Source organism: Fundulus heteroclitus, chromosome 19, assembly GCF_011125445.2.
Source record: "Fundulus heteroclitus isolate FHET01 chromosome 19, MU-UCD_Fhet_4.1, whole genome shotgun sequence".
NCBI lineage: Eukaryota > Metazoa > Chordata > Actinopteri > Cyprinodontiformes > Fundulidae > Fundulus > Fundulus heteroclitus.
In genome coordinates this window covers 13,930,697-13,951,348 of record NC_046379.1, presented here as the reverse complement: position 1 = coordinate 13,951,348, position 20,652 = coordinate 13,930,697, and the positions used below count along the sequence as shown (strand labels likewise).

The 20,652-nt window shown below is 38.8% G+C and overlaps 1 protein-coding gene across 1 annotated transcript; it reads right to left on the bottom strand.

Moving 5' to 3' along the window:
- Nucleotides 1-733: 733 nt before the first annotated feature.
- On the bottom strand, nucleotides 734-12,132 carry LOC105925961 (glutamate-rich protein 1). Its single transcript, XM_012862088.3, has 6 exons — nucleotides 11,433-12,132; nucleotides 9,782-9,922; nucleotides 9,530-9,676; nucleotides 6,267-6,650; nucleotides 4,489-4,683; nucleotides 734-941 (listed from the first exon to the last, which is right to left on the bottom strand). Exons 1-6 carry the CDS (start codon nucleotides 11,449-11,451, stop codon nucleotides 841-843), a joined length of 987 nt encoding a protein of 328 aa, XP_012717542.2. The 5' UTR covers nucleotides 11,452-12,132; the 3' UTR covers nucleotides 734-840.
- Nucleotides 12,133-20,652: the final 8,520 nt, after the last annotated feature.

Sequence of the window (20,652 nt, the reverse complement as noted above, 5' to 3'; positions counted from 1 at the left end):
GTCACCACTTTCTGAAAAACAGATGCTGGATTTTCTTTAACTGAAAGCTATAATTATAATTGAACAAAACAAAATCTGGTGTAATAAATCCATAGGTAGGACAAATTTCATTTCACTTATAACTTGAATTATTGAAATGGACTTTGTGATATTTTATTTAGATGTAGCTGATGCTGAAAAAGCATATTTAATAAACAACAAATGATAACATTATCACTTTTAAACAGACGATGAAATCACAAGATGGCCTGGTGGTTAATAAGTGTTCATTTGAGACAATATTGTTTGTTGGTATGAAGACCAGCCTATGTTGGTATAAGCTATATGGGCGTGGTGTGGCCAATCTACCTGCTGTCTTCCATATTTGGGCCTTAGCAGGGTACCTGGTACATCTGCTGGCTGAGCGTTGAAAAGGTGTCCGGTTACATATGCAAAAAGGGAGCACACCCAATGTCTTCATCAAAGCCAACTTAAGGTTTCACAGCATTTTTCCTCAAACAGCAAAAATAAAAATAAAAAAATCTGAATTTTCAGACAGTGTGGAGCTAATATAAATTATAAGATGACATTAATTTTCCAGACAGGATTAAATAGTTTAACCAAATTACAACTACATAAAAATAAGTTGGTTGCATTAGAGGATTTTGTCAACGTCAAGATAACTGACAGTGAAGGACGAAAAAAAAAACTTGAGATTTGTGCTGTTTGCAAAAATAAGGAAAGAAACACCTCAAACAGCATACTTTTTTATTATTAAAAAACAGACAAAGCCGAACATTTTTTCAAAGAAGCACACATATTCCTTCGAAAGAGTCTCTGTTTTTTTTGTCTCAGACGGTGTTATTGCTGTGTTGTAGAAAGTCTTGTCGCTTTGTCGCTCTGCAAGGGAAGAATCTCTGTGATCCAGTATTTGAACAGGGAAACAACAGCGTCGATTTCCTCTGAAACACAAAAAAACAGAGCGTAACACTCAGATACTGCTGACAGCACAATACCACATGAACAATCATGGTTTCTCCCACCCAAAGACTTGTCAGCACATCATATCGAAATCTGCTTCCCACACATTTATTCACAGACATCCTCCATCCAAATGATATGGAATCGTTTTTTTAATTCATTCTCATAAAAAGTTAAGAGCTCAAGTTCAACCTGTGCAGGAATTTAAAAACAAAACGGCACAAGCTTGTGTTGCCGAGCTAGTGTAATTCGTGGAAAGACTCCCAGGGTGAGTTAAAACAGGAAATCTGCTTTAAATCTGGTCTTGAAGTCGATTAATTGCCATCGCTGGGGGGTAGACGGAATGAGAAGAGCTTTAAAAGCACGCATCTCCTGGATTAGCTCCTGCATGCCGGTGAATCTGGGTTACACCAAAGCACAGGTTGCTGCTTGGTTAAGGGGGCTGGTGTTTGAAATGCTGAATAAATCCTACAGTTGACCATTTTAGTAAATCAGAACAAGGAAAATAAATGAAGCGGTAATTTAAAATGTCCATTTCCTCGCTCCTACGGAGAGTTTCTACAAATCACCCGTTGCTACCTACCTTCATGTTTTAAACATTTAGTGCACATGCACATCTTCTGTATTTTTATAATGTTCAATGCTTGTGAAAGTTTCAGATTTCTTATCTTTGTGCAATTTATAGTTTCAGCCTAAATTTGATAAATTTGCAAAACATTTACACTGCATGTCCTGTGATTACGGATTATATACATTACATACAGCCACCCTACAACAATAATATTTACACTGCTTGAACTGTTTTACAGTTTGTCACGTTACAAGTTATTAGGATTTTATGTGCAGGACCAAAAAACAAAGGTAATGCATAACAGTTTAATGGAAAGAAATTGTTTTTAAAATTCTTTAAAGATAAAATTTGGATGCCCCTAAATAAAAAGCACAACGAATTGCCTTCGGTAGTCACCTAATTAATAGAGTCCATCTGTGCGAGATTAAATCTCTGTGTAAATACATCTGTTCATAGGCTTGTGAGAAAACATTTGTTAGTGAAGAAACACACAGAAGGACGAGGAACACAGCACACAGTTTAGGTGGTGGGCCACATTGTTGTGGGTTTTGCTGTTGCCGTTTTAAATTTCTGCAAATTTATCCCTGACCTGACAGGCCATGCAAGAAAGAATTCAGAGAAATAGCCAAGAGGTCCAGGGTAACTTTAGAGGAGCAGCAGTGACCCACAGCTCAGGTGGGACTCTTATACATTCTGTAAATGTGACCTTTATGAAAAAGTGGTAAGAAACAAGACAAAATTGTTTTATCCAACATGCAGAACGCCACGTGTGGCAGGAAACTAACACTTCACTTCAATGTCAACACACTACCGCCAAAGTGAACGGTGGTGGCAGCATCATGCTGTGAGGATCCTTCTCTTCAGCATAGACGAGACTGAAGACAAAGTTCAGGCAAAAATTACTCATACACCAAGGAGATTTAAAATTAAAACAATTTTCATTAAACCAAGAAGTTTCTTTCCAACAGGAAATGAGACAGGCGAATCTCAGTAGACTATTTACCTTTTATTCATTCAATTAAATCTAACTTAATCGTTTATACTTATTGTTTTTATTCACAACTACTTTTTTGCATGTTTCCGCTGGTATTGGGATGACTTTTCTTTGGTGGTGAGCTCCTAATCTTTGAAGTTGGAGCTCGCTACCCTCCTTACCGCCATCCTAATCCGTAACCGCCTGCACAGATTCTCAGATTCCAGCTGTTAATCTCGTTGGGCCAATCCAAAAGTTTAATACCAGCACCTTGGTCACACTAAAGCATTACTATACACCTAAATCTGCGAGTGCTACGAATATAACTTTGGTTTTTACAGTAAATGCTAGGTAATCCAAGAAGGAAACCTGTTAGTAGAAAAGACTGGAGCCTGAAGTGGACAGCGACAGCTAGGCCACAGTCAGTCCAGAAGTCCAGACCTAAATCTTATTGGGAAACAGTGAAAAGACTTCAAACTGTTGCTTACATATGCTCTCTATCCAATTTTAACTGAGCTTGAGCTACTATGTTGAGAAGATTGGGCATAGAAAAATCAGTCTAGATGCACATCACACACCGGGATCTTGTTCTTTTGGTCATGACCCAAATCTCATGACTATAGATGATGGTAGGATCGTAGATCGACTGGTAAATCGAGAGCTTTTCCTTTCGACTCAGCTCTCTCTTCACCACAACAGACCGGTACAGCTCCCGCTTCACAGCAGACGCCGCACCAATCCGCCTGTGGATCTCCCGCTCCATCTTCCCCTCATTCGTGAACAAGACCCCAAGATACTTAAACTCCTCCACTAGGGGCAGTACATCCTCCCCAGCCCGGAGGAGGCACTCTACCCTTTTCCCGCTAAAGACCATGGTCTCGGATTTGGAGGCACTGATCCTCATCCCGGCCGCTTCACACTCGGCTGCGAACCGCTTCAGTGAGAGCTGTAGATCGCGCCCTGATGAAGCCAATAGGACCACGTCATCCGCGAATAGCAGAGACGCAATCCTAAGGCCACCAAAACAGATCCCCTCAGCACCTTGTTAAAACATTTTTGTAAAAACCATGTATCATTATCTTTTCACTTCACAACTACGCTCTACTTTGTGCTGATAAAAACACATTGAAGATTGTTGTGATGTGATCAAATGTTAAAGGCTCAAGGGGGTTGGACACTTTTTCAAGCCGAACAAAAGGATCATGAAACTCAATTGGTTGGACAAACTTATCTTCTGCCCGGATTCAATCTGTTGTTATGCTTGCATTAAAAAGAAAACATGTATAGCTGTGAATAGAAGGGTGACTCATACAGTAGGATGGCAGCTGCAGTGGTTGGGGAGGGCTTAAAAAGCTCGGAGGCAGATGTAAAACAGGTGGGTGGAGAGGATTCTCTCGCAAAGCAGAAAACCAGTCTTTTCATTGAGTCATATTGATGACAGAGAGAGGAGACGACAACATGTGACAGTGACCTGAATCCTCTGCCTGGACTTTCTTCAAGCTTGCTCTAGCACACATACGTTTTTTTTTACAAGTTAGCAAAATCACCATCCATGCTCATCCTACTCCTAATACACAGTCCCCCCCCCATATGACAAACATAAATTAGAGACAGGTGTCTGGGGATGCAAGCAAGGCTTTGACTGCCGATGGCTTCAAGGCAAGACAAAACATGTTTGCTAAATCCACCGTAAGGTGCAATATGGGCAAGATCAGCTTTAGTATTAACTACTCAGGGACATGTAAGTGCAGGTATAAGCTGAAATAGGCAAGTAAGGGCAGGTACAGTCGGCTGAGCAATAAATATTCATGTTTGAGCGCACAGGATGGGAAGCATGCAGGGGCAGACTGAGGCAAGTATTAACCTGCAGGGACAGGTCTGAGAAGTGCCGGGGCAAGCTCCAGCGACAACAGAGCAGCATTGTTTAACCAAAGCTTCTCCCTGACCTGTTTCCGTTACAAGCTCTTTCCTAGTTTTGACCTACCTGCAGACATATAGGCGTTGTTGTTGAGCTCCACGAGTGCCTTTTCTACACTGCCAGCCTCATTCTGTTGAATTAATTTTTTAAGACTGTTCAGCTGGTTGAGGACAGAGTTCGGCTTAGAGCCACTTCCCAGACTCTTTAAAAGGCCGTCCACTGTAGCAGAAAGATGAGGGATCTTGATGATATTGGGAGACGCTGAAAAAAAAATAAAACAGCAATTGAAAAGTGGCTTGTTACATAAGGCATCAATAACCAAGTTTAGTGTTTTATACAAGACAAATATCAGGACAGCTTATTCAGTCAATCCTTCTTTATAGAGTACTTTTTAGACACCAGGCTTTTGAGAAGGGCTTTCTATATATGATGAAAACAGGAGGCAATGAAGATCAAACAAAAAAGGGTTTGACTTGTACGAGGGTTCAAAATTAGAGATCAGATTCAGAAGCAACAAATGTTTGTTTTCATCAGAAGTTATGCAATAGTTATCTATTTTTGTCTGACCAACTCGACGCCAGCCCGATTTCAGACCAGTCTTTCCCTTTTTTCTCTGTCCAAAAGCACTTTTTTGAGACCATTGAACTATTGATAAATGTTAGATCTTTCGTCATGTGAACAATTTGAACATTCAATGTCTTAGTCATAAAATGTCCGGCTTTTAGTAATGATTTGTTGGGTTAGAATTAGCATTAGGATCTGTGTTTGGTTTTGCGTTTCTTTAGATCTGTTATTCAATATTAAATACATCTTGGGTTAATTACTATATCCTGTTGATTTTCTTCTAACTTTTCAATCAAGTCTTCATTTTGATGTTGAACTTAAATAAAATGTTCATCTTGAGAAACACACAGAAATCGTCTTGCTTCTTTTACTTGCACTAGACACTGTTAAATTAAAATGCAAAGAATTCATCCTGCATACCGATTACGACGATCAATGAGAATGATTTGAGTGTTAAAGGTATATAGCCACGTAACATGCTATGTCTATCTATCTATCTCGTTTGATCTATCCATCTAGATAGTGTTTTGATTGTCCTTTTTGAGCCGAAAAACAATCCCTTCTCAGACGCGACGAACAAATATGAACGGACGTGGTGACATCTAGTGGCAGTATCGCAGAACTATCATAATGCCGGTTTGCTTAGTTTATAAATCAATTTGTAATTGATGCCAAAGCGAGCCTGACCCTCTGCAATCCCTCGCAGTAAAGCGACAGCTCGGCGTGATCGAAGACCAACCGTTATTAATGAAATGCAATGATTTACAGCAACTTTAAGACCCTAATTTCAGTACATTCACTGACGTCAATCAACTCTGCGGTCACATCTGAACAATCGGTAGGTTTAGCATCCGCCTCAGTGAACGGCAACATTCATACAGTAGCGTCCGCTTCAGGGAACACCAGCGACATTCCAGTCTTTTCCCTCTGGAATCATACATTTTTTGTGTTGTCCCCCCCCCCCTCTCCCCTAGATGCACCTTTTTATATAGCATAGCCTATTGGTACTCCAGGTATGTCTTTAACACGACGTGTATACCAGTGCTGTTATTGTTTTTAAATTATTTTGTAAAATTAAATAAGTAAAAAAAAAAAACACTCTCAGGCATAATTACAAGAACAAATTACATTACCACTCAAGAAACAGGGATTTATTATGTTTATACTCAATATTATAATATTTTAAGTCTCCAGAGCTGCTTTGGTAATGAGTACAGGCCTGACTGCCAACAGCATGATCATCATCGACAATGGTTAGTGGTGCAGGTGCCAGTACTTACCATCTGACATATAGATTTCCAGTGTTGTCCACAGGAACTCAGACAGCTCCGTAACCTTTGTCTCGTCATCTTTCTCCTCCTTTACTCCCTCCTCTCCATCTTTACTGTAGGTGAACTCCAATGCAGCAGCGCGGGGCATCAGACCCAAGGACAGCAACTTCTCCTTGTGCCTCTTCTTCTTCAGCTTTCTCTTCCTGTTCTTGCTAATATGCTCACCTCTCTCGTCTACTGGCACCTGACTCTGACCTGACCCGTCGCATACTGGCGCTCCATCTTTCCCGGAGTCCAGAGATGGGGCTTGCTTCTTCTTCCTCTTTCTTCTTCTCCTTTTCTGGTCTTCTGACTCTTTTTCTTCATCTTCCTCTTCACTATGGACACTTTCCTCTGTTAGCAACAAGGGTAAATTGTTCATTAGCTCAAACTAGTTTCACTTTTACCTGTAATTAAAGAATAATCGGTCTCAATGGAAGTTTGCTGATGCCGTCAATATAACGGGTGAACTGCATATTAGGGATGAAGCTGAATCAACGCTAAAACAGGCATGTTTGAAACTATTGATTCAAAAGCTGCGGGACTGCTGTCATAATCAACTCAACTGCTTGTTCCTCTGATTGTATATCCTTTCTCAAGAGCTGATTCTAGTCAACAGAATCAGATGATGCACTCTCAGATTTTCATGATTAATAAAATTACAGCTTCCATGATGGTTGAATTAATTGTTCTTTAGTTTAGCAATGGCTGCTTGAAATAAAAAAAAGAGCAGCTGAGGCTAACATTAGAACATCATTATATTGCTCTCGTTTCAAGAAAAAAAAAGTCTTGCAGCTCCTGCAAATTTGTTTAATTTCAGTGAAGTTTTAAGCTTTTGTTTTTTTTAATTTCATAATATTTATTTGCTATTACTCCAATATTTAATGGTGATTTTTTTTAATAATGGATGAAAAACAAGGGGAAAAACTGCCCTCCTCCTTTTTAATCAACCCGGTCAGAGAAGATGCTTTTCATCAGACAACTTAAATCAAAGAAAGCTCCAACAGTATCTGGAACTAAAATAAGCCCACGTCAGCCTTTGATCATCACAGGGGGGGAATCTCTACTTTTGGATGCAATATAATTTTACTTTAATCAGGGTTGACCAAAAGTGTAATGCAAGCCAAAACCCGCTTGAAAAACTGCAATTCGTTGTTCTAGGCAAGTCCACGCTTCATTACATCTCTGCTGCTCGCCTTAACTAGAAGCGCTAAGAAGACGGGGAAACCGGCTCTCATTAAATTCTGACGCATAAACATCAGCGAGCGGAGGACCAGCTGGCAGCCAAAACAGTGGCCGTGCAAGCATGTAGAACAAATTTTGCAGATATTGCTCCTCATTTTAGCTTAAAAAGGGGATATTCAAAGTCTCTCACTTCAATTTCCAGGCATAAACAACCCAATTCTTTTTTCTTTTTTAAGACTTGCAAACTCTCCCTTTTGCTATCTTTTTTGGATGTTTTGTTTCTCCAGTTCACAGCAGATTAAAAATCCCACCACTTCTGAATCTCCCCCAGCTTTGATTTCTAATTATTTTCCACCAAAGATGTAGCAAGGCTACAGCTGTTTTTTGCTTTCCTGTTGCCTGCAAATACTATCATTAAGCATACATTTCATTTAATATGGATTATACACACTTGGTCTAGTCTGATTTATGGCTCTCCCACTATTCCTGATAACCATGGTAAAGAAGAGTGCAAAGGCTTGCAGGTTCATTGCCGCAGTTTCTAAAAGTGAGCTTGGTTGTTATACTAACTTTAACTATTGCTCTGAGAGACGATTAGGGGCCTGTTTAGGTGAATAACTATTTCTATAATTTGTAGCCATTTGTAGACGTATGACGATATGTTACATTACTGCCATGTTCTCCTGTCCCTCCTATTTTGAAGAGCAGCTGAGAGAAACTTCACATATCCAACAGCAACAGAAGGACAAGACTTACCTACATAAAAATCCAAGACACTCTGATTAAACCAGTAAAGTTGAAATAATCAGATCAGATCAGATATACTTTAATAATCCCAGAGGGAAATTGCTGTTTCAGCAATGCTTCAGTTATGCTCATAATTGTGGCAGCACTGATTATTTTTTTTTCAAATTTATTATTTCAATCGTATACATTTACTAAAATTACCAGCTGGATTTTTTTCCCAAACTTTAACAAATTTCAAGATTTCTAGATTTTTTTGTGCGTCATTGGTTTAAAACCTGGATTAGTTAAAAACTTGGAAGTAGGCTGCACCTAAAAGATTTATTATTATCAATTATGTATGGGTGACCTAGATAAACAAAAGGATTTGGATGTAAAAACTGTCTTTTATAAACTAATATTGTCCGTGCTGTTCAGAGACATCAGACTGAAGGAAGTCTTGTTCCTTTCACCTTTTTTTTTTCTTTTCTCCCATCTATTCAAATTTCCATTAATATGCTTGAAAACAACACGTTGTGAACAGTCAGCTTCTTTAACAACAACTTTTGCGGCTTACACTGCTGGTGAAGGGTGTCAAGGAGTGTCTGCTGGACAACTGTCAAGTCAGCAGCCAGGATTGTGTAGTCCATATCACTCTATGTACATCTATTTGAATCTATATGAGCTAAACTTTTTGAACTAAATTCCTGAAACAATTCACTTCTCAAAGACATTCTGATTTATTCAGGTGCACCTGCACTACTGCATCGTGTTCCGCATCTCCTTTGATACATTGTTGGTCTTACCGATGTGGTGAAGAGGCTGGAACAACAAAAACTGTTCGACACAGGTTGTACCCTTGCCATACGGGCAGATAATCAATCTGTGGGCGCTAAAGTTCGGCCTAATTTTTGAGGGATCAAATACAGATTACATTTTAACTCTTAAGGCATTTTTCTGTATGGTTGATATTCTTCCTCTTCCCTTAAAATGGAAGCAGACTTGCAGTGGATTACCTCCACAGTATATCATCATGCTATTTTAGACATAAGTCTCATCAAAAAAAGATTTACAGCCATATAAAAGTGATATACAAATATATTCACCCAAGATCAACCACCAGCTGCACTGCCATAAAGTTAATCTCAGTTTAGGAAAAAGCATAATTAATGTTCCCAGACTACTTCCCTGCATTAGAGCTGTAATCAGAATGAATGACTTCAACGCTCGGGAGAGCCAACCTTGAGAAACCCCGGATCATAAATCTGTGCAAGCCAAATGGTGCATAGAGAGGTCTATAAACGTAAAGACTATAGCTGTCTTACCAGCAGGATCTTCGGCACTGTTTATGCTTTCAAGCTCGGGAAGTGTGACAGATTTCTCTGAATGTACATTATAGCCTGGCGGAGGAGGTAGGACTGTGTACATGCGCCGGCATGTACCGGCAGCATTTTGTGGCTTCCCTGCATCTCCTGTAAAAAAAGTAGCAAATAATAATAATAAAATATATATACACAACATAAAATAGAGCCAGGATGCGGCAAAATGTTATGATTACAGTGTTGATGTGAGCTTACCAAATGCACCATCTTTTTTAAATGATTTTCTTTTCACACCAGCTGTTGTGGCCTGCTCCCCTGCGATGGCTGGTAGGTTTTGTTCCTTCCTCGGAGTGGTTATTGCAGGATAGAGCTTCTGCAGAACTTTTGATTTAAATACTGCAGAAACAAGACAAAAACAAGTTCAGCAACATCTCCTGAATTGTGATGTGTTCCTCCAAATCACATCTTGTCATTACTTTGAGAGCAATAAGGGCCTTACAGCCACAACGAGTCTCTCCTAGATTAAGATTCTATTTACAAGCATTGCTGCAACTTGAAAACAACTGCTGTGTCACATGACAATTAAAGATTCAATCTAACTGAACAAAATCTGGCAAAACTGAAACATGTACTGTATAGAGCCTTGCAAAAAGTATTCAAACGTCTTGAACTTGCTCATAGTATTGTATGCTTCAGCCACAAACTTTAATTTGTTTTAAAGAGATGACATCTGATAGACCAACACAAATATATAATAAAACAGTTAATCAGAAAGAAATACATGTTTTCAGATTTTTTTTTTTAAAAATAACGTATATCTGAAAAGATCCCTGCATGGAACAGTGGGTATAGTTGATGGTTGGCTGGATATCTGAAAAGAGTGGCATGCCTCAGAAAAACTACAGCTGTTCTGAACGCTGACCAATGAGAAGAATGAAAGGTCTTCACAGCTCAGGTGGGAGAATCTGATAATGGAAAAACTATTCTTGCAGTTGCAATGAGCCAAAATAATAAGCGGTAGAAAACTAGCTGCATACATTAACACTGTACACATTGAAAACATCATGCAGTAAGGATAGTTTCCTTTGGTGGAGACAAAGAAGTTTGTCAAAGTTGACTGAACGACAGATGAAACCAAATACAGGGAAATCCTGGAAGAAAAGACTTGAGACTGGGCTGGAGAGCTTCCCTAAACATAGAGCAAGAGATACAAGATGGTTTATCGAGTGTTAAAACTGCCATGCAAAAAAAAAAAAAAAAAAAAAAAAAAAAACTTGGCTAAATCCCATTGAGCATTGAAAACTGCTGTCCCATCCAGCTTGACTGACCTTGAGCTACTTGAAACAAACATAAAACTGGCAGAATACACTTTTAAAGACGTTTTGCAGCAAAAAGCTGGTTCTACAAAGACTTAGGAGGTTGGAAACTTTTAAGCTTTTTATTTGTAAAGCATTTGGAAACCTGTTATCTATTTCCTCCCACTTCGTTAATGCACTACTTTGTGTTGCTCTATCACATGGAATTCAAAAGACTGCAGTAACTTCACGTGTAAAGTTCAAGGCGTATGAATACATTTGCAAGACTGCATCCTCACATCAATTCTGTCCCATTTACCGAGAGAAAACATTATTCTCGTTTATTTGCCATACCTAAACAACAACTACAATTTGAGCCTAGACAAAAAAAAGTATATGCAAACTAGAAAACATAAACTGTTATTCAAAGCCATTAAACTGTATAGCTACGTAGAGTAAAATGGGACGGAAGGAGGAAAGCCTGACAGTCTAACACGTGCGTTTGTTTACAACATGGCTAGTTAGCAACTTAGCACGATAATAAACCAGCCCATTGCATTAGCGAGATATAGTTATGGATCGGTAATGTAACAAAACAGTTATCAGCTCACCTTCCTTTCTGTGTGCCATGTGAACATTTCCAACCGTCTCGAAGCGAGGAAGAAAGGTATCTTACCATAGGGCTAAACAGCCCACCAAGCTAGCTATGCTAGTTTCTCCTAGCCTCAGTCTAGCTGCCCGCACATGTTCTCACAGGTACATGATATATTTACAAGCTAAAATCAGACCTAATAATTATCCAACAGCTTATTCAGCAAAGCATTAACCAAACGAACGCTTGAAACCCGCTTCCTCCTCGCTGACACTCACCGCTCAACCATTTCAACGAGACAGCAAACGAGTCTCCCCACCCACTGCGCCAAACTTCGTTCACTTTCATACCGATTTGAGGTTCATTTGCTTTTCAGGATAGATAGCTTCCTTCTTAGCCAATGTCAAAAGAGAGAACAGACCAATTATAGCCACTCTTCAAAACGGCCTAAGAATGGTACTTGTTTAATACAATACCATGAGGTAGAGAAGGTTAATATAAGAAAAGGATCACTTCATGAACACACCTATGGCAACATCGTTTATATAAAAATATGTAATAATGTAAAGAAAGTCAATTATATGTAGGACGAATTAATCTCGAATCTAAGGCTTTTAAGAATAACCCAAAGCATTTTTTTTCTAGTGGGTCACTGCAGCCAAAACAATCAAACTTGCTTAAAATTCCTGGTTGATTTAAACGGGCAACGTTTCCCCCACTGAAAGTGATAAATCAGACTAGAGCTCCCCGTGCGTTGGACTCCTGTAACAACAGCGACTTGGGGCGTGCGCACATCAAGCCTCGCTGTAGGACGGGATGGAAGCGAGATGAGAATACCAAGCAGGTGCCTCATGGCTCACCGTCAGCACCGGGCTGAGTTGAGATTTGCGCACCCATCCAACTTGGCTTGGGACCTCAACATGTGAGCGCACTTTTGCAGGAGGAGGATCCGCCCAGGATGTCAGCTCTGAAGAAGGTAAATCCCCCCCCCAGCCCCCTTCTACTTTCTCCCCCTCTAATCTTGCAGCACACACTAAATAATGTTACTGTAAATAATAATGATAATAATAATATGTACAGCATGTATGACAGAGAAACTGTTGTGTATTAAATCTGGCTGCAGGATGTTTGGTTATTGTGTAGGGGATTTGGACGATGCAACAGCCATGAGTTACAATCGTAGACACCATATGTTATTATTTTATTTATTATTATTGTTTTGCATGCACGTGACATTTATCTACAACTAACCTTTAAAGTTGCCCTTATTTCCTTTGAAAAAAAGCTTGCATGAGGGGGATTTTAATACCAAAGAACTCCCTGTTGTCTTGTACTAACTTCTACAATTAATTATACATCATCTTTAATCCACTTAACGCATGTTTTTAGTAAACAGTCACGTAATACAGTAAGTGTTGTGCTGACAGGAGTTACCGTGGGTGGATGAGCTTCACTGACTGTCTGACAGAGCAGCGTGACCAGTGCCGGCAGTCGTGAATGAAAGCGGTTGCTCTTTGCAGCTTAACAGATACAAAACTACAGAAATTTGAGGTGATACGTTACGTAACGACTTGCAGGCAAGACTTTCAAGAGCATACGCACCAATTACATCGAGATCTGTGTTGAACTGACGGGGAACAGTTGCTGTTAGAGAACACTGAAATCTAAGATCTTGTCGTCGATATCAGCTGTAACAGTGATGAATTGCTTTGGTAAATATTCAGACCAGTTGTGTTGATGTCTCAATTCCCGTGATTGGCTGACATAAGAAGGTAGTTGGACAGATTGCCTTTCTTCAGCACAGTTCTGCCGAATCCACAGCAAATGCGCGGCACTCAGTACGCACCGTGAGTGACAAAGTGCTTGCTGGCAGCGCTCACATAGTCAGACATCATAATCACAGAGGTACTAAAAATAGAGAACTATATTCATTGCAATTCTTTGGAAGCTCCTTGGAGTTCTTGCTTCTTCACCCAAGTGGCTCAGAGCTTTACCCCAACACACCCCAATGCTGTACTCGTGACCTATTCAATAATACAGATGTTTTTATTTTTTAGACATCAATGGTCCGACAGCTTTTCATCAATGTCTGTTAATAGGACAAAAATGAGTTGTGGATTCTAGTAATCTGGCTTTCACTGGAGGGTGGGCTCAAGAAGACAATCAAGAAAAAATAAAGAAAGACAGTTACAAGGTCACAGGTTGGGAACACAGCAAACATGCGTAAAAAATTACTCCTGTCAGATAAGATAAGATCAGAATTAATTAAATTTGGGGCTACATGTAAAAGGATAAGTGTGATTGTAAACTCTCACTGTAAACTACCCTGAGCATACTCTACCTATGTTCAAACATGGTGGTGGCAGCATCATGCTGTGTGGATGGCTTTCCTCCATGGAAAGCTAAGTTGTTCAGAGTCATCGGAAAATATTCAACACTTTGTTTTGGTCTTTCACATAAAACTCCGCTAAGATTAATAGAAATTTGTGTCTGTAAGAAAGTGTTAAAAGGGCATGAAAACTTTTGCAAGGCACTGTATCTAATGGAAAAGTTAACTTGTCTGTGGACACGTGCCGCTAGCTACTGCAAGTCCTGATCTTTTGTCACATCTGAGCTTCCTCTGCCTAATCAGGCAAGTACTCACACTTTCACTTAAAAGAAGATGATTCATATGAAGGAGTTTTTTTTTAACTCACAATTCTCCTCTTTTTGTTCCTCTAAAAAGAAGACAGCCTAATTAAAAGATACCACTTGGGGTGAACGTATGAAAGACTAAAACACCTAAGATTGCTTTTTTTTTTTTTTTCCGTAAAAGCTTCCGCAGACGTACGCTCTCATATAAACAAAAGAGCTTGCCTGGACTTTGCCTGCGAAAAGTGGCGAGAGGAAGCTGTTTTGATGTATCTGAGGATGCACAGCTGACAGAAAACTGAAATTACAGTGCCTCACAAAAGTACATTTACTACTCAGTCATTTAGCATTTTGTCAAATCCCAACCACAGATCTCAGGGCGTTTAGTGTGATTTTATGTGAACGACCGACTCAATTGTACATAATTGTGAAATGGAAGGAAAATCAAACACGGATTTCAAAATTCTTTTCAAATTAAAATCTCAAAAGTCTAGATCGCATTTGCTTTTAAAACCACCTTTCACTGCAATTACAGATGCAAATGTTTTCAGGCGTGTCTCCAATTTTGCACTTTTAGGGCTGATCTATCACATAAAAATCCCAATTAAACACATTGAAATTTGTGGTTGTAACTTGTCAAAAAAAAAAAAAAAAAGAAATTCAATGGCTATAATTACTTTTGTTAGGGATAACATACTTGTCAACACAAATGGGGACTGGGCCGTTCTAAAAGTAAGCGCTCAAACATTCGGCAAGGTCTTTTCTTATTCATTCACAGCAACAAAAACAGATTTGTTGCTTCCCCTTCTCCGAATTTCAGTTTTGTTGTCTCCCTCGCACCTTCACTTTTACGCTTTCTTCTATATTGGATTTCTTATTCACGTACTCATCTTCTCTCCCTTTTGTCTATTTGTCCATTAATTCCTCTTCATTCACTGAAAGGTGTCCCTGCACATCTGCTTTAGTTTGGCTTCAGCAGAGGGCTGTAGAGGGAGCGCAGGGGGCTGATGGGGCTTCCGCTTCATGAATCTAATGATATATGAGAGCCAAGTGTGTGTGTGTGTGTGTGTGTGTGTGTGTGTGTGCGTGTGTAAAGGAGTCTTTGTGTGCATGTATGTTTTGACCACATAAATCTATCGACTTTGTGCTAATAGTGGCCACAGATCCTTCCATGTGGGTGGGTCTCAGTGTGTTCAGGCCCAGTTGCTGTTAGTGCCGTGTTGCCCACATATGTCTCAGTTAAAGGCGACTCTTTGCAGGATTTATTAAACTGAGCCACGTTTTTTTAATTTTTTATGAAGCACATTAAAAACATCAAGCATGACACAAAGTGATTAACATAAAAATTAATTACATTTATTAGAACATATTAGAAATGAGAAAGAGCAAAACGCACGAGTGCGGACAAATTACATAACACGAGATTGAAATTAAGCATGAGAAAAACTGAATTGTGGTGTTGAGAAACAACTTCATTTAAAGGCTATTATACGTCAGCTTTTCCAAAAAACATATATGAGAATTTTTTTCTGGAAGAAGCTTGTTTTAAATCATAAACTCTTAAGAAAATCTGTGGAGAGGCATTTCCCTCCATAAATCTTGCTACCTGTCTGTACTGTACAATTGTAAAAGTCCTCAAAATCCTCAGAATTCTGAAAGGGGAAATGAGTCGGAACCTCAAAGGCCCATTGGTTGGATTATTTGAGTTTACTGAGAAGGGGGAGATAACACTCTCTGTATTTTGCCCCAGCTGAAGACAAGACAAAGAAGACTGACTAGCACCAGCATAGAGAGAGTTACAGTAATCCATTCAAGTTGTAACAGAGGTTGTAATGGTTTTATGTTTTAAATACAGCATACATTTTGATGGAATGTTTTTTTTTATCTTTTCTAATTGTTTCATATGAAAAAAGATTGATTTCAAACTGCTCCAGTCTGACTGTATATTCTAAAATCACTGTTTACTGAGCTTCTAGTAAAACCAGGACCCAAAAACAATTACCTATCTCTTTTACATTTTGAAACCTCAGCACTATCCAAGCTTTCAGTTTATCAAGAAAATACATTTGTTTATATAAAGTATGCATCCTTTCATTTTAGTAGTAGATAAAGAAGAGTAACACCTGCATAGTGATGGAAAGAGTATCAGATACATACAAGCGTGGCCATTATCAACTGAACTGGAAGCTCAGAAGTGACGTACAAAATGCACCGAGTGTAAACACACTTTTTGCATCATTCTGCAAGCTGTCAGTCAGTCTGCATTTTTTACAAGCGTTAATTTCACAAAGTCAGTAAATTCTGTAGGCAAACTGGCAGAAATGGCTTCAAATGACATCTAGCCTTATTTGTTCCAGCCTGAATATGAATCTGGGGAGTCAGAGTTAGAAAACGGGGACTATTGCCTTGGATCATTTGCATGTTTATATTCCAGGGCCTGGTGCAGTTGGTGCGTCATGACTTGAGTGACAATGCATTATCTGAGACCCTGTGAAAAACACAGAAAGGAAAAATAATGCAGTCTTACTCTATATAGGCACACGTTGGCACAAAATTACTAGTGATAATACTTGAAGATCGCCATTATGTAATGAATGAAAAAAAGAACACTACCAGCGTTTGTTCGTCTTTTACATTGAGCATAGATCAACATAAAAAGATGTTTGAAACTGACACAATATAAACCACGCTATCATAAATACTTACATAAAACTCTAAAGGACAAAAGTAGCTATTGGAATGAATTGAAAAGTAATATGGTACCAACTGGGATATACACAAATTCACAATGCAGGTTGCAGCACTGTAAGTGTGCATTCAATTTAAGAGAACTGAGATCCTATCAATATGGATCTGGCTATTACAATTTTGTTGAACAACCTGCAACAATTGAAAAACCTCCACAACTCATGTTCAGTGCTGTAAAGAGACTTAAAATGAGACAAAAAAAAAACAAAAACGTTGGGGCATAATTCCCTTCTGGCTAGTGTCCTTCATGTAATATTTTACCCATTCCAATTGCATTGTGGTAAATACTGCATATTTGTAGCGCAGTGTTGTCCATCTTATTTAGGACAGATTTTTTTAAATGTCCTAACCACTGGATCAGCTATTTTGTTGATAATCAATCAATTTGCAAAGAAAAACTAGAGATACTTGAGTACTCTCTGGTGAAACCGTATACATGAGCCCTACAAAAAACAATCCTTCTTTCAATATCGATCTTTTAAACAGCATAAATTCGACCTGAAGATGAAATAGTACATTATAATGACAAGCTATCAAAATGGAAGTATTTTTGATAAGGGCAAGTGTGGAAAATGAATAACTCAATTGGATATGTTGCTCACACCATGATTGCAGTACACACCAGGGTTGTTACCTTTCATGATGTAACCTCAGAAAACTCACTACCCTGATCTTTTGCATAGGAAATTCAGAAATCAACAATAAAGCATGTTGTTAAAAAAAAACAACACATTCCATATTCAATGGAGAGTACTGCAACGAGGAAGCAAGTGGTTTGCCTTTTTTCAATCAGTGCGGTGTATTATTTTTTTTGTCTTCTGACGACCCAGCTGGCTGACAGGCTCTATGTCTGTTTTCCTTTTTTCTAGTTTTAAAAAAATCCCAAACCTCTGCCTTGTTGAGTAGCAGGCAGTTCCTGCAGGCTCATCTCTTTGTGTTTCACTCTTACTTTTGAAGTGAGAAGATAATGCAAGACTGTTCCACTTGTAGCTTTGGCCATCATCCATGTTTCTTAAGACATCTTCGTACTTTGAACCCCTCATGTTGCTGTCCATGAGCACCTCAAGGGGATTTCACCAGGTCTCGGTTAATAAATTGCAGTGCTGTGTAAATGTATTTGCTCCCTTTTTAAATTTCTTGTTTTTGCTTTTGGCACACCAGGGTGTTTTGGATCCCCCATCAAAACAAGCTCTAATACCTGACAAAGATAGACTAAATGTGAGAAGCAGTTTCAAACGATAATGTCATATTAAGGAAAAAAAGCCACCTTAATGTCATACAAACCAGTAATCACCCCCTTTTGTTATATAACACATTATTCCTCCACATCACTGGAAATTTACTAATCCAGTAAAATTATGATGTACAAATAAAAACCCAACCAAAAATAATGACATCATATCTCCTTCAGTCATTTCCAAAACAGAATATGTTTTCAACTTTTTTCTTTTTTCTTTTTGCACACATCAAAAAAATTATTGCCATCATACCATCATACCTTCGACTTAAATTTGAGTGTTTTTTTTTCAAATAAGTTGATGGTTAGACAAGTTAAAAATGAAAATTTCATTTTTAGAAGCTTCTCACAGGTTGTGCTTTGTCTGGCTTCAAACATCATTGGAAATGTCCAACTGCACACAAGGCAATTTATGGGTACATCTTAAATAAAAGTTGATGACCACTGTGCTTCGGCAATCTTTTGTTTTCAGTTGGTGTGTTTTAGCTTTGTGGCACCAGATTAATCTTTTTACTTTGATGTAAAATGTTATTTTCGCTTTACTATTTCTGATATGCATATTGTAATCAAATACTGTCCAAAATATTGATCATCTTAATATTACCTTTTTTCTTTTTTAGAACTGGTAAACTATATATCATATTTCAAAAGCAGTACATCCTGAATATATGTATGCTGTCACGATACAGTGGTAGAAATTTCACGCTGTTTGATTTACCTTGTCTGAAGAGGGAGGTTGGATTGGGAGATGATTATACCTCTGTAAAGTGTGTTTTAGTTAGTCAGAAAATCTGTGGGATTTGCTGTTGTTGAGCACTGCTGACCTTACCTGACTCCGCCAGATAGATTTGCTCCGCATATCCATCTGGAAACCTTCCGTTGAAGTAATTTTGGGAAGGGGCGAAAATACTGGTCAGCTGATTGGCCTATGTTGGTGATAGACGGGCCAAATAAACCAATCAGATTCGTCGTCGCTCTGTTACGAGCGACGACGAAAACACAACCACAAGCCAAGCTACTCTTGCTGCTGCAAGTAAAGGCTCGTTAGCTCAGCAAAGAAATACTCTGTAATTCCGATAAAACTTGCTCGATAGCCGCGCTAACGCTAGTTTCATCGGCTGAAGCCGCCATGTTGTTTAGACTGAACTGACGCGCTTCCCGTGCGTCACACCTAACCCCCTCAAAGCCAACGCTTGATTGACGTTCGTTTGGTGAACGGCTCCAAATTTTCTTCAACGGAGGGTATCCAGACTGATCTGCGAGTGAAACCTTGAAACCTCGCGAGATCAGGATGGTCTCACGAGGCTACTGCTGACCAGGCTAACTATTATTAGCGGGACAAGCTGATAATATAGCATTTCTCCTTAGTCTTTGCATTAAAAGACATTTAAGGAGCATGTTCCTAAATAGAAATTGTACAGTGGTGTGTATCGCCCTTGTTTAATGTGAAACAAACAAGGAGATGCACCTATAAAATGCAATTTACACCAAGTTTTACATGCATAGCGGCCAAACTGAAACTGAACTTAGGTTTAGCAAGGGAACAGCTTTCTTATCCAAAAATTTGTCTAATTTTCTAACTAAAAATGTAGTTTTTTTTTAAACACAAAATTAGGAATAGCTTAGTGTTTTCCCAATATACCTCTTGCAGCACTAAAATTCAAAGTCAAATGTACATCAGAGCCTGGTAACTACTTACTGTGCCAGTCTAAGTTCTTACTGGGCCCCAGATATGTAGGTTAGAGCTTTAAGCAGTACATAGTTTAAGAGAGAGGTGTTCTCTCTCCCAGCATCAAATTTGAAATTACATCATTCTGTTCTTGCAGGCCTGGTTTGGGAGTTTTTACCCAATCACCTGTGTAGAAACGTTTATTTTTTTTTATTTTTGTGCATCATCAAAAAACTATTATGCTGTTAACTATAATTCCAAAGTGGGGGATTCCCCGGGGGGGTAGTGAGAGAATTTGATGTGCTGATGTGCTAAAAAGAATTAGAATTTCTTTATTTGCGAAACTGATACCAAAGTTAAACTTTACAAGATGCTCAATATTCCTCAGTTTAATGCAGGGGGTAGGCTGTGCTTTTTTGTAAACATTCTTGTAAAAATACTAGTATATCTTCGTGATTTCACAACTTTATTCTCATAATATTATGACTTTATTCTCATGAATCCACCCCCCCCCCCTCCCAAAAACAAAAAAAAAAAAAAAAAAAACCACTTGCTTAAAAGGGGTCACCGGTCTCTGGGACTGTTATATTGGGGGTCACAGGGTGAAACGTTTGGGAACCCCAGCTGTAGAAGGAGGATCTTATGAAGACTTTCTATGAGTTCCATGCTTGAGTTCTTGTGTGGTATGAAAGGTCAGTTTCAGAAAGAACTTTGTTCCAATACTTGCTACCTCAAGATAAAAGAGTTCTTGCGGCATATGTGTTGGAAGTAGACAACTGCTACATAAAAATTTTCAAATCTTATTACGGATTCTTTAAAACAGTTTTTGATCCATACATCCCTTACAATGAGCAATTGTGGTAGGCACAATGGGAACACATTTAATAATTTATTTATTTTTAACCAGAGGAAAAATATCAACATTTTTGATAGTTTTGGTAGGGGACCTATCTC

What these genes read in the sequence shown, in the direction of transcription:
- LOC105925961 (XM_012862088.3), bottom strand. An exon ending in TAAAAAAGATGGTGCATTTG is followed by an intron (nt 9,677 to 9,781) that starts GTAAGCTCACAT and finishes CTTTTTTTACAG; the next exon opens with GAGATGCAGGGAAGCCACAA. An exon ending in CAGTGCCGAAGATCCTGCTG is followed by an intron (nt 6,651 to 9,529) that starts GTAAGACAGCTA and finishes TGTTGCTAACAG; the next exon opens with AGGAAAGTGTCCATAGTGAA.